This window comes from Anabrus simplex, chromosome 14, assembly GCF_040414725.1.
Source record: "Anabrus simplex isolate iqAnaSimp1 chromosome 14, ASM4041472v1, whole genome shotgun sequence".
In the NCBI taxonomy this organism is placed as follows: Eukaryota; Metazoa; Arthropoda; class Insecta; order Orthoptera; family Tettigoniidae; genus Anabrus; species Anabrus simplex.
The window spans coordinates 23963229-23978392 of record NC_090278.1 but is presented as its reverse complement, the minus strand read 5'-3'; the positions used below and the strand labels follow the sequence as shown (position 1 = coordinate 23978392).

Here is a 15164-nt window from a genome sequence, read left to right as displayed (position 1 = left end):
GCCTACTGCTCAACTGACAGAGACAAATGACTGGCCATCAAGTTATTTTGTATCAATATTGCATGTGATAATACGATACCCTTATCCCTTTTCTATACGGGGTAGAGTATGAAGTGAGACGTATCTTTGTGTAGAGAGTTTTTATGACCGTATGCCCTTCCTGACGTCGAAATCATCAGAGAAATTAACGATGTGAAACGAATGACGTGATATGAGTAACTTAAATGGATTATATATACTGTACTTTATATGTAGGCCTAAAAGTCGTGTTCACCATTTATTGATTTTTTTACAATTAGAAATAATGCCTTCCAACAAAAATAGCCAGTATAACTCAAAATACATTCATAGGTTTGTTAAAGAACAGTATAGAATGTTTACATGTACAATTTATAGCTCTTTATAGACTAGAAGTGATGTATTCACTGCACAAAATTTGAGGTTATCACATATTGGACCTCCCTTTACATTTTTCTGTTGTAAATGCAGGAAGAAAAAAAAAAAAAAAAGAGGGTCTAACACGCGAGTAAATACGGTATACGTTATTGAACGCTGTGCCTCGTCTGCTAAACTCTTATACATATGTTTTGGTGCAGTGTGTACTTCTCCGATCTCGTGTATGCTTTGTAATTCCATGGAAAGGCTCAAAGAAGTTCTGTATGGTAGATATACCACTCCAATCTGCTTGTTTTGAAAGCGATCTGATGTTATTTCAGCTTCGTTGGAGTGGAACATCTTTCCCACGTATGCAGCCATCATATCATGACTTCCTGAAGTATATATTCAACTCTTGTTGACAAAGAAATTGAATGTTTCCTCATAAATAGTGATTCTGGAGAGCTACATTTTGATAAAGAAGATGGAGTACATTTAGTGGCGATAACGAACTGAAAGAAAGTGTGAGAGAAATTACTAATGATGAATCTCATGCGGAATTTTCAACCCCTTCTCAGATAAATTCTACATTCTTTTTTTTCCCTAAATGTCAACGATTTTGATAATACCAGTTTTTGGACCAACGATTTTATATTATATTTCAGTAATAATATCAATGAGCGGAGTAGCTGTGCGTGTTAACATGCTATGGCTATGGAGTTAAGCTCTGCATTCGGCAGGTGAGTGGGTTTGATCCCCACCGTCAGCTGTCCTGAGAATTTTTTTTTTGGTGGTTCCCCTTCTACACTCCCAAGAAACTGCCGGGACAGTTCCTTTCCATAGACTTCAGTCGATGCCTTCCCATCCTTACCCTGTTTCATTCACCTCATTCGTTTTATATTCATTACCTTCTCAACTGAGGTTGGCATCAGGAAGGGTATCCAGCCGTAAAACATGCTGTAAAATATAATCTCACTACACCCCAACCACGTATTGGGCTGCATGATCTGTAAAAGTGCTTCTTCCTTTAAAAAAAAAAAATTTCCGGCCCAGCGGGTTCACATGCTCATCAAAATTCGGCAGTGAAAAGTTTGAAAGACTACAAAACAATTTGTTTTTACAAACAGGCCTTTGCAGATGATGATGTGATTATAGGCGACACGCTAGAACAAGATTACGCAGATGCTTCTAGATTCCTACACAACACCAAAGAAGCTGGCTGATGAGATGAGAAAACGAAGTACCTGGTTTTAGCATACTGTCAGACCTTCCATCATTCCATTAGTGTTAATGAACATAATTTTGAACTAATCCAATAATTTAAATACCTAGGTTCAGTACTGTCAAGCAGAAAGAGGTAACAGTAAATAACAAAAACTAATTATATTTTTTTATAGCATGAACAAGCTATTCAAGTCATGTCAATATCACAGAGAGAGAGGATTCACCTATACATGGCATTACTACCGCCGGCACTTGTTCGGTTGTGAAACATGGGTGACTCCATCAAAAACTGAGAGAATTTGTGCCTTGGAGAGGAAGGTATTTAGGAGGATCCGTGGACCTGCTTAAAACATCTAAGTAAGATGGGAATGAAGATTGAAAGAGACAGCCAGATGATAGGAAGGATGATTGGAGGGAGACAGTAGTGGTTCGGCAGACTGATCCCTCCCTTATCAAGTACTTCACTACCAACCAGACAGGAAATGGCCAGGAGGACGCCCAACGGCATAATGGCAGCTTTGGAACAGATGGAACCGACAACCACGGAAGAAGATGCAAGAGACAGACAGCACTAGGTATCTCTCTATAGCTGCAATTTCATTACCTCCTGTATGAATGACAAATATTTTTGTAATATATTTTATGTATGTGTATTTTCTCTTTGTAGTCTGCTGTGGGTCTTAATGGCCTGTACATAGCAATACTTCATGTTTTGTATAGCCTGAAATCTTTACACTATGGCACTTACCATCTGACGAGTATCCAGTGAGTCCACCGAAAATGACCAATACGTAGTCAACATCCAGCTCCCTCATTATCTCATACGCCTTCTCTTCTGATGAGGCCATTGCCTGGCCCACCCTCGAGATGTGAGTATTGTTCCATGTGTTGTTGTCGACAAGGATAGTGCGATTCGCCATGGCTGTGATCTGGTACCCATAATCCCACCATGACATGACTCTGGCATCCTGAAATTGGTAATGGAGCACACCACAGTTGGTTAGACACTTCCTGTACAGAAGGTACTGCGTATTACCATATGTACCCACGTAATATCCCTGCTCGCATAAATTTACCACCCTCATTCTTAAGTGCAAATTTGGAGAGGAAATAAAAATGTACATAATTTTATCGTAAGATATAAACTTCACGGTTTATCTGTGTTGACAAAATTCACAATATTTGAATAAAGTTAGGGTAGGGTCCACCTATTCAATACAAGTTCAATATCAATAAACAGATATTATATTTTTGGTCCTAGTTTTGACCTACTAAGAGGTTGACCTAAAATAAATAAAAAATATACACATTGGTAAGATCCAGATTAATAAGAAACATTAAAATATGAATGAAGGAAAACAGCTAAAATATGGTCCACAAATATTTAAAATAAGATAAGCTAATAAAATGATCTGGCAGAGATTATATGTCAATTAAACTATAAAACTATTAGGCAAACTATGGATTCCATCATCCATTTTGAATCTTGGTAATGTCCATTTAAGTTAATGTATGATATAGATCTTGATTCCCATAGGGAACCTCAAATATTTGTCCCAAATGAGTAAATTTATAATACCAACATATTTGGTCTGTTATTGGACATTATAAATTTTCCAGCTCATTCCTAGTTGCCAGCGTTTCGCCCCAGTGTGCTAACTTGGGCTCATCAGTTGGTAAACGCTGGCAACCAGGAATGAGTTAGCTGGAAAATTTATAACGTCCAATAACGGACCAACTATATTGGTATTAAGCAAATGTATTACAATATAATAAGATATTACAATATAACACTCAAATACTATCTGGAAGGCATGATTACAGATGATAAAAACAACAATCCTAATAGTATGTAGAAGAGTAGACTTATTGTAAAACACCGAGTCGGTTGAGGTAGTTGTGGTGATTATGATGTATTAACGTTATTCAATGTAATATTAGGCTGAGGGGGACATTTTGTTGGACAAAGTAAACTCTTAGTGATTGGCCCAATACAATGGGGTAAAAATTTGTAATTGATGTCAATAACGCCTGTTAAGCTGCAGGGAGACATTTAAATCGGATATCAACAACCCACTTTGATCGCAGAGTATTTTACACAATTTATTATTGAAGCTAATTTCCCATTGACCTGAAAACAAAATAAATAAGCGCTACTAAATAAAGCTAATACTGTTTATGTGTTAAAGAATGTTATTCTTCACATATGTAAAATATGTCAAATGAAACCCAAGTATAAGGATATTAGAACCACAATTCATTAACATTTTCAGTGGTCTACAAGTAAAGGAATGACATTTGTAATTACATAAGAATCCAACCCCTAGTGATGAGTCATTTAGAGGAAGCAATTTATGGATCATCACAGGCCACTTCTGAAGAAAATGATGAGTCTTAAGTCTTTATCTCCAAAGTTGATGGTAGGCAGAACCTAATGTAGCAGGTAAGGACCTTCTTTGGAGGCAGCCCTACTCAGGGAGTGATGCCCCTGCCTATGCGAATCCCAGAGCACACTGACCCGGTGTGTTACATCCGGTAAGGGTTCCAGCTCAAAGTAATGAGTGAAGACCTCAACGGCATCCATGGTGGAGAAGGCAGACTTCGCTACGGTGAAGATGGTGGAATACGCAGCCCTGGACTCTGGGATGAATACAAGTACAATGGCTTCAGCAAATGAGGCTCTTTAGGAGAGTAATACCACAAAATTCCATCTAGCACCATCTGCACTCCACGTTAGGGGCGGCTGCAAAAGACGTCTGTTTCTCCAAGTCAGTGGCGACCTGAGATAATGCCTTTGGGTGTGGTGCTTCCATCGTACTAATAGTCAATAAAATTATTGAGAGCAAAACTTCGTTAACGATTAGGATGTCCCCCAAAAGTGATGTGCATTTTCTCGTGTTCTCATCCTGGAGGAACTGTGAACAGTGGGCAACCCGCGACAAAGATTGCAACCATAAATGTCTTGACACTGAGCGGTAAGACAGAAGAACTAATAGAATACTTGGAAAAGAAGGACACTGCATTGTTGGGATTGAGTGTAACCAAGTGGAAAGTAAAGAGACAGAAGAGACTGAGGAGACTGAGGAAGATTTACTTGTTTTGGACTGGAGGTGAAAACTGCAAGGATGGAATAGGTCTTATTGTGAGAAAAGACCTGGTACAGTACACGTAAAGGACAGAATCATGAAAATCAGACTTGGCTTGGAGAGTGGAGTTCAAGATTTTATCCAGGTATATGCACTTCAGACAGGTAATGTCGAAGAGAGTCTAGAGGAGGTTTTGGAGGAACTCGAGAGGTGCAATGAACATAAAGAAGTGGTGATAATGGGAGACATGGATGCCCACATAGGAACAGATAGGCAAGATAGAATGAAATAATTGGTCCTTTCAGTTACAGAAATAAAAATGCAGACGACAGCTACTACTAGATTTTTGTGAGAGGAATGGATTAAGAGTAGGCAATACATGGTTCAGAAAGAACAGCTAAAAAAATAACTAGATATGGATGGAGACAAAGGAGAACAAAAGCAATGATTGATCTGATTTTAGATGAGAGAGAAATGGAGACAATTGGAAGATGTGACAGCTATGTCAAGAGAAGATTTTAAAGAACATAAAATTGTAGTAGCTAAATTAAGACTTTGTAAAATAGTGAAATTAAAAGAGACAAGAGAAAGAAAATGCGGTATGCAAATTAAAAGGAAAAGGGAGCACAAGGGAAGTCCCAAGAAGAACTGTAAAAACAAATACCTAAAGGAGAGGTTGAGAGTGTTGAAGAGGACTGGGTCAAGTTCAAACAAGGTATGGTGACATGTGGTAGAGTATCAAGCAAAGAAGGAAAAGGAGAAAGTATTAGGAAGCAAAGAAAACCAGTCAGAAGTTTGAACAGGAAGAGAAACGGAAGTGCTGGAAAAACTTCACAGAAACCTTGCAAAAGGATTTAAAGGAAGTAAGAAAGTATTGAATGGATTGGTTAAAAGCAAAGTAAAGAGGACATAAGATACAAAATTTGTAAGGACAGATACAGCATAAATTTTGACATAAAGAGAGGATATTCTCCAGCAAAAGGAGGAGTATTTTGCTAAATTACTTAATATCAAACTCAAAGAACAGGAAGAAGAGGAACATGAATGTAAAAGAAAACCAAAATGAAGATATAACAATGTTGGAAATACAAGGAGCTATAAAGAAGATGAAAAGTAGTAAGGCATCAGACATGAATGAGGTGGCTACAGAGATGAAGGCAGCAGGACCAGTAGGAAGAGCAATAAGGATTTAGAAGAGATAGATGGACTTTTCGCATTAAGGAACATGGTTGAGAAAAGATGGGAGTTCAGACAGGATTTAGTGATAACATTTATAGATATTGAAAAGGCATATGATTGTACCACAGCAACTGGTCTGGGATGCATTGATAAAAAAGAAGGTACGCAGAGCAAAAGTACAAATGATCAAACAATGTATGAAAAGTGTGGAAGTAATGTGAAGACAAACTAGTTCAATGTAGAAACAGGACTTAGACAAGGAAGTGTATTATCCCACTCGTTACGAATAGTGCAAATCTAGAAGACAGTGTCAGAACCAAGCGACTTTTGAGTGCAATCCGATGTGACTTTGTTTGACTTTGAATACAGCTGCACAACATGTTGCGTGAAATGACCACAAACAGGTTGTCTCAACATCTGAATCGCATTCCTCAACACGGATCCAGCCAGGCATCATAAAAGCATTCAAAGCACAATACCACCGTGAACTTCAGAGTGCTATAGTGAATTCTGATGAAGAAACAGAAATTTACCTTAAATCAAACTGGTGAACAGTTGCATATTTGGTAGGCCTTGCATGGGAAAGTATCCGTCCGGCTACCATTCAGAACTGCTGGAAGAAATGCTCCCTTGAACAGTAAATCAATAATGGAAATTGCTCTGCTGTTCAATTCACAAACAGTGATGTACAGCCCGTGAGTGGTGCTCTAGACTGCAACATCATTCTCGATGACTCGAATGACTGGGTGCAAGTTCACATGAACAGTTTCAGAATGTACAGAAAATAAAGGTATCATCAAAAGAACATGGTAAAGAAGAAAAAAAAAGAAGAAACAATGGTAATTTCTGTTGTATCATCAATGTAGAAAGCAGTATTAACTATCTGTCTTAATGGATAGCTTGACATTAATTCTGCTATGATAACTGCTGGTACTGCAGTGGACACTGGTCAACCAGGATGTACATTATTATCGATTGACGTCTTATTTCCCTTAAAGCAGTAAAACTACTCAAAAGCTTCCCAATGGTCATTTTCAGCACTTCACAGCATTCTGAGGCTGTTTTCCCCAGCTTAAAGCAGAATCTGTTGCAAATATGCTGTTCACATAAATCCTCAATTTCGTGATTAGCAGAGAGCACATAGTATGCAGTTACAAGTGTAGCATTGCTCCTCATCACAGCATGACAGTACTGCATTTGGCGGGCAATAGTGATGATAATGCTCCATACAAGTGTGGAATATACAGTACAGGAAATAAATGACTAAACCTTGTATTCACTCTCTTTAGCTTCCTTCCTTGAACAGCTGAATATTTATTGGATAGCAGGATCCGTAAAAACTTGTGCCAGGGAACAAACAGGAAGGAATATGAACAAACAGAAATGTACCAACTGTCTGATATATATATATCAAACTTTTATGTTATAAAATTAAGGAGGATTCAGCAGACTCAGAAGTGAGGAAAAAGGAATATACACAGAAAATCCTTTCTGAATTGATTACAGCCCATTAGGTTCTAGAACTAGAATTGGGGCTAGAAAATACCACAAAAATATTACCTCAGGTGTATTCATTCTCAGCCAGTAGTAGGCTTCACGGAAGTCATCAAAGATGATGCGCGAACCGTCGTGCGATCTGGCTGACAATACAATACTCGGACTGCTGTATGCTTCTGATGTGACCCATGTACAATGGAAAGTGTATGACACTAACAGAAAACTCATCATACACACGAACATTGTGGCAATCTGAAAGAAAAAAATCTGCAACTATTAATGATTCCTCACAAACAAATCATTTGAGACCAGACCACCACAATAATACAAATTCTGATCAATGAAATCCATCTATACAGCATCCTTTCAATTCAACAAAACATTAAATATATGATATTTTACACGCTGATGTTCCATTACAAAGTGATGATAAAATGATGAACAGAACTGAATTCACTACAATTTTTTAAGTGGTAAGCAAGTTTTTTGTTTTATATAAAATTACTACAAATAAGTAAAATACAATAACAGTGGTCCCCTGATGAGGAGGAATCTGTTCAATGCTGCCAGATTCAATGAATCTCATATCCACATTCTTGGCTGAATAGTCATTGGCCTTCGGTTCAGAGGGTATCCGGTTCAATTTCTGGCCAGGATGAGGTTAATTCCCGGACTGGTGTAATGATGATGCTGCTTGGTGTTTAAGGGGTCTAACATCTAGGTCATCAGCCCCTAATGGTACTAAATAAGATGAAATGTAATGACAAGTTTAAAATCATCCACTGACCAGAATAAAAAATGTCATGATGAAAAATGAATGGATGGATAAGAATTTAACATGTTCAGTGCAGATCACGCACTGTGCGCGTGACGCTACTTTATAGCACGTGCCTAGTGCGCCATGGGACAGTTGCTAGGAAATGTGAATCACAGATTTCCCGCATGGTGAGAAAGGCTCTGATTGTCATCCCACACATCGTGTAGGTCCAGTCTACTAGCAGATTCATCCGTAGCCATATTTGCGTTTGTGCATTCCATTTCCCGCGTATTTCCTCTCCAGAGTTGTCATACGTCGTCATTAATTTATGGGATCTTTGAGCAGCAAGACTACTTTAATGCGAGGTAAGACACTGCATTTTCTGTTTATTATTACTTCAAGAGAATTACGAGTGATTCCGCTTTTGAAATAAATAAATTCCACTACTGCAATATGTTCAGTAAAAGAACTGAACTTGTAATTATCATTTATTCTTGCATCATATATGCGTATAACACGAAAGAACTTCTAATTGTCATTTATTCCTGCATCATATTTAAAAGGAACTTGAAAGAACGTGCAGTAATCATATTTGACTGCATTGTGATGCTTATGTTATCATTTTATCGATATTTTTTCAGGTGGCCGACAATGTGGTTCCTTCAACATTACGAGACCCACCCAATTAGCCAAAGTATTTTATTTTTGTTTGTCAAATTCTGTAATAGAGAAGTGTAAATATGAATATATTTAAGTCTGTAACATACTTTATCCATTTGTTTGCTATCCAGAGTACATAATGCACAGTAATCTACCAATGCGCGTGATCCATCTGGTGACCAGTATTACTTCTTGATTACAACCACCAGGTGCGTGAGTGGGACAAGTCCAAGAGTTCGATAGAACTCGTCCTACCAACCTACAAAACTTCGATAATTACAACTTTTAAAGAGTCCCACACAAATATTTTGCTCAGGTTGGCAGGTATGTCATGCTCTGCTAATACGCAGTGAATGTGTTAAAACAATCAGTGGATCCAACCTGCAATGCCCCACCTTCCCAGAAACTATCATAAAGAATAGTATTACTGACCAAGGGACTGCTTCTAAAGCACAATCCTGAATCGAGGAAGCTTGTCTAAAGGGGTCGAATATTCATGTCACTTTCCCCTCATAATGGTACTTATCGCTAGTAAAGTAGAACCAGGGTATTTCTCATATTGCGGTACCGTAAATTCACAGTGTTCCACACATTGTCGTACTACTCACACGTATTGTACGTCGCACAGGTAACGCGGACCTATGGTGTTTCTCACATAATGGCGCCACTTGTAGGCAACGCAAACCCATGGCGTTCCACACCTAGGTGTACTAATCATCGGCACCGGTATTTCTGTGGTGTTCCTCACATAGTGGGTACTAATCACAGGCAATGCAGACCCACAGTGTTGCTCATACAGTGGTACTAATCACAGGCAATGCCCAGACCCGTGGTGTTTCTCACAATGGTACTAATCACGGGTGCTAGAAAATCCATATTGATTCACTTTCTGTTGCTACTAATCACAAACCTATTGTGTACATAAGATAGTGGTAATACTTGCAAGTAAAGGCAACCCATGGTGTTCCCCGCGTGATGGTACTAATCACAAGTAGTTTCGTGGTTCTATACAATCATCCCTTGGTCGCCCCTTTTAGTTGCCCCTTACGACAGGAAAGGGATACCGTGGGTGTATTCTTCGTCTGCGTTCCCCACCCACAGGGGGTAGACAGGCAGGAAAAAAAGAAAAAAAGAACGGAAATGAAGTAACGGACGAAGAAAGGCAAGGGCCACGAAGGGCGTGAAAGTGAAAGACTCCCTAGGCCTCGAATGTTCTAATACCACCGGGGTCGGAAAAGAACAAGAGGTGACCAAGGCAGGTTGGACAGGATAGATGAAAGTGAGGAGCCTGGTAGAAACAATGCCAGAACTCAGCTAAGGGCCCTGTGGTCGCCAACCAAACTCCCAAACTGAGAATCCCTGAGGTCCTTTCAGTTGCCTCTTACGACAGGCAGCGGATACCGTGGGTGTATTCTTCGGCTGCGTCCCCCACTCACAGGAGGTAATTCCCAGACTGGGAGTTAGTGTTAGTCTTAGTACAGTTCTTATCTATATACAACACAACAAACTACACGACCAAAAACTGGGCCATATCCAGTTCAAGTGCTGACCCCAATAAACTGAGATCAAGGCCAGGAAGAAGCAATGAACCTCATATGATAAATGTGACACAGGTGTGGCACAATTGGTTCTACACTGAAAAAAAAAAACCCCTCCTTTTTTACAAGTTAATATACAGAATGTCTTGCAAGGGGACGAGGAGCATGACACAGAAATGATGATCTTCAAGTTGGATGTTGAGTGGATGGCTGTACAGCTCCAGGAACATAATTATAACAACTTGACCCAAAGACCTGCATGCTTGTGCCACATCGCTCTTTAATGTGAAAATATACTATTCTGCAAACTAAACATTACACCGTATTTACTCGCGCATTAGACCCATTTTTCTTCCATATTTACAGCCAAAAAAAGTAAGGGGGCTCCAATATGTGATAACCTCAAATTTTGTGCAGTGAACACAAGACTTATAGGCTATAAAGAGCTATAAATTGTACATGTTAACATTCAACACTATTCTTTAACAAACTTACGAATGTATTCTGAGGTTTACTGGCTATTTTTGCTGGAAGACAGTACTTCTAAATTTAAAAAGAATAAATGGTTAACACATGACTTTTAGGCCTACATATAAAGTAAATACAGTCGGTTTTAGATACTCTTATATTACATCATTCATTTCATCTCATTAACTCCTCCGATGAGGTTGACGCCAGGAAGGGCATGCGGTCGTAAAAACTCGCTACAAAGATTCACCTCACTTCTTACTCGACCCTGTACAGGAAAGGGATAATGGTATCGTATTATGCAATAATAATAGAAAAGAACGTAATCGCAGTCATTTGTGTCTGTCAGTTAAGCAGTAGGCCTACCACACAGTAAACCTGATCATTGCTTTCATTTGAATTATCATCGTCTTGTGCCGCCAACTTTACTGCTACCGGCGTGTCGTCAATCCACATGACGTCATCTTCACGGCAATCGTGAGTATTCGCGATCCCGTCTTTTTGCAACTTAAAATATAGTTTTGTTCCTGACTGATCTATTCGCAAATGGTTTCTGGAGATGGTCTACGTTATTCCCAGTTGGTGTATGTGTAGCAGAAGCCACCCCTTCTGAATAAAGCCGTGCTGTAAAAAGCGTGCCAACCCACCAGCATTGACAGCATTCTTTTAACTACAACTAATGAAAGCCAGACCCTTATTTTTCAAGTATATTTCATGCTTGTTCTCTACATTTATCACATCAGGATTTACCTAAACAGCTGTAATTGAGATAAGAGAGACTGCATTGTTTAGGTTAGTTACGCTACTAAGTGCCCGGATAGTGTCGGGTTCCATGTCGGAAAGAATAAAAATAACTAAGAGGAAAGCTTGTCACATACACATACAAAGGCATAAAATAAATAAATAAATAAATTCACTTATGGATATTTACAGGTGTGGCGGTAATGCGTTTTATTATCATAATGTTTAATTTTGCAAGTTCGTTGCCGCCATATTTTTTTATTAATGCTTAGTATGTTCTGTTTGGCACCTCCGAAAATCGTACAAGTAGTTAGTGGGGACGTAAAATCAATACCATTATTATTATTATTATTATTATTTTTTAGGTACGGTGGTGAGTAAAATAATCATTACGATTGGATTGTTTTTATTGCATTTTAAATCTACTTCTCTCCAAAGATTACATAGGCTATATTGGCCCAAGTTAAGAGATATTAAATGATCACTTTGTTAATGATCTCGCCTGCTATATTAATAACAATAACCGTGAATCTTTCTTAACTAAAGTAAACTTGATAAAGATGTTGATTCCCATAGGGAACCTGAAATATTTGTTCTGAATGAGTAAATTTATAATACCAATATAGTAGGTCCGTTATTGGACCAGAGGGGTGTGTGTGTGTCTCTAATACGCGAGGGGGTCTAATACACGAGTAAATAAGGTACTGTAATCAGGTGGAAAATTTATAATGTCCAATAACGGACCTACTATATTAGTAAAGTAAACTTGTTTCCTCATCCCGAGGTGGTGCAGCCCCCCCATAGAGGGGAGGTGCATGTACCATTTTTACTGCACATCAACTTCCCTGCCATTCTTAAATCTCTAGCAATATGGTACGGGGAATTGAACTTAGGCCCCTGAGAACGGCAGCTGACTGTGCTAACTAACCATTACGCTGGCAGACATGCTTAACAACAACGAAAAAGACATATAGCATGACTGATGCGTGCTTTAATTGTGTAGGTCGGACACGAAACTATTGACCTATTTGGACGACATAGGAGACATTTCTTGACTATGAAATACAGATGTACTACATGACTTTACATTATTGTAATCAGTATATTAGAGAAACAAAAATAAATTTCAAACAATAAATCTGCTGGGTTAGTTTAATATGATTGATCAATGCCTATGAAAGGGAGAAAGTACTACTAGTTAAATGTCTTTTGGGTGAATTGTCTTAGGATAAACAGACCTAGAACCATAAAAAGCCTGCCAGTATAGGAACCCATTCACAAGAATCTCTGTGCAAATGTCATTAAATAACAATATGAGCGACAAGAGTAAAATATCCACATAAAACACTAAATGAAACAGGCAGTAGTTTGGCATTCATGACCAATTTCTTCACTTAAAAATACAAAAAACCCACTGACCTCACTCTTCATGACATAATTGTTCTCAAATTTGTGCTTCTTCTTGTCGATACTTTTGACAGGGTCCACCTGTTTCATGTAGGTGGACAGCATGGCCGACACTGCAATACCGGACAGTATGCACATGACAGGAGCCAACACCAACATCAAACGCACCATTACTCCCTGAAAGACACAGCAGAACTCTGTTAAGAAATATTTCGAGACAAATGAAGACAGGAATATAATTTCTTAAGCAGGAAATTAAAAAAAAACTGTAAACCTGAAAACCTATGCTCTAAAATACAGATGGAACCCACAGCTGAGGTATTTCCTCATTTGTGAAGAATACCACAATAGCTCATAAACTGTATTTAGGTGCTCACTTCCCTGTTCAAGCAGACATCCCAACCATCAGTAAAGGATGGCTTCGCTCTCATCACCCATCTTTAAAAACTGTTAGGATGTTATTTGACAACGGGTTTAATATTAAAGACTGCTGGAGACAGAGATGCCGTGCATATCATCCAAACAGACTGACTTTGAACCGCCGTGCAAGATCTGATTGGATCTTCACCAACACTGCACCAGTGGAAGAAAATAACTTCTCCTAGTTGTGACTGTAGTGCTAAAAAGCAGGCTGTTCATCATGTAGTTCAAGAATGTCTCCGAGAACTTTCCCTAGAGTTCCTAGTTATGACAAAGGGATCAACAGACTGTATTCTTAGCCTGGATATTAGTGTGTAATTATGAAATAATTGTAAATATTAATTTTTTAATGATGCAGCCATACGCTAAATACAACAAGTGCTGAAAGAAAGTAGTACATGCCTGATCAACTACAATATTCGCTATAGATCACAAGGAAAAAAAATTAAGATATTGCCACAAGTACATCTCATCCATGTATGAAAATCACTGTACTACTAAACAGGACCTGTGGCAACAGTAAAAGCATAATCAAATGGAATTATGCCCAGAAATTTAATGTGCATCTAATATGAAAGAAAAAAATATGAATTGTTGGGAGATTTTTCAAGTATCCACATCAAGAAAAATTATGCATGAAAATATTCCAAAACAATTTTTAACTACAAGCAGATCATATGTTGATGGAAGAAGTAAACTTACATGTATAACTGCCTCAAATCAATTCGGCACTTGAAAGATAAAGCAAAGGCTGCAGGCTCTTTTCCTGCAATCAAGTTCCCAGGCGACGTTACCAAACACACTTCATCAAGTCCTCAAATTAGCTCACTGTTCATCCATCCAGATTCTCGGGTTCAAACGAAAACGCCAAACTTCCTTTTGGAAGTGTTTTCTCTTGAGAACCACATACGGAGGACATTTGGATCCATCAGCTAACATATGTAATATTACTGTGCAGCATTGCTTTTTGTTACCACCTAACAGTAACGTTTTTAGAGCCCTTAACGTGAACTGCATTGTCTAGTGGCATTTTGAAATAAATGGGCGTCTGATCAGCATTCCCAATTTGAGAAAGCAAATAGGAATTTTTCTTCCGCAAAAAAGTATTGTGGTGATGAAAGGCCGTCAAGTTTTCTTCGTAGGCGACAGGGAGACGGCGTAAAAAAGATGTATGTTTTCACATACACAATTTTTCTTCAATATGAAGGCGGATCAAATATAAATGGGAATTTGAATGTACTGCTGCTGTTAGTAATAATTCTGAAGCGGGGCTTTGCCAGGATGTTGGTGGGGGTGTCTGGAGGAGGAGCAGCACGCCTGAACGACAGTGGAGAGCTGGGCTGCTTCAGTACACCATGAGTGAGCAAGAGGGTCACATGTGTGTTGCGCAATGCATCATTATCAAATTTCTCACAAAAGAGGGCACCAAACCTTCCGAAATTATGAAACGGCTCCGCGCTTAGTTTACGGAAGAGACACTTTTGCAGACTCGAGTGAATGAGTGGGATAAAAAATTTGTGGCAGGAAGGGAAGCTGTGGAAAATGAATCTCATGAAAGGAGACTACGGACAAGCATCACTGCAGACAACATTGTTACTATTAGTGACATTGGTGAAGATCGGCGAATAAAAATTTCTCAAATTGTTTTAGCCATAGGAATAAGTTACGGAAGTGTTCAAACCATCATCCGAGATGAACTACATTTCAGGAAATTGTCTGCTAAGGGGGTTCTTCGTCTTCTCAACCAGAAACAAAAAACTTTATGCCAGGAAGTTTGCCAGAGACTCTTGTGACGGAAGAAGGAGAGGATTT

At 38.7% G+C, this 15164-nt stretch overlaps 1 protein-coding gene across 2 annotated transcripts in view; it reads right to left on the bottom strand.

Moving 5' to 3' along the window:
• Positions 1-15164, bottom strand: part of Stt3A (catalytic subunit 3A of the oligosaccharyltransferase complex) — a 182687-nt gene that overhangs the window by 16493 nt on the left and 151030 nt on the right. For both annotated transcript variants that reach the window (XM_067158057.2, XM_067158058.2), the window contains exons 10-12: positions 12945-13109; positions 7425-7613; positions 2348-2567 (exon numbers count right to left, since the gene is read on the bottom strand). In XM_067158057.2, coding sequence (XP_067014158.1) covers positions 2348-2567; positions 7425-7613; positions 12945-13109 — 574 coding nt within the window. The remainder of the gene's footprint in view (positions 1-2347; positions 2568-7424; positions 7614-12944; positions 13110-15164) is intronic.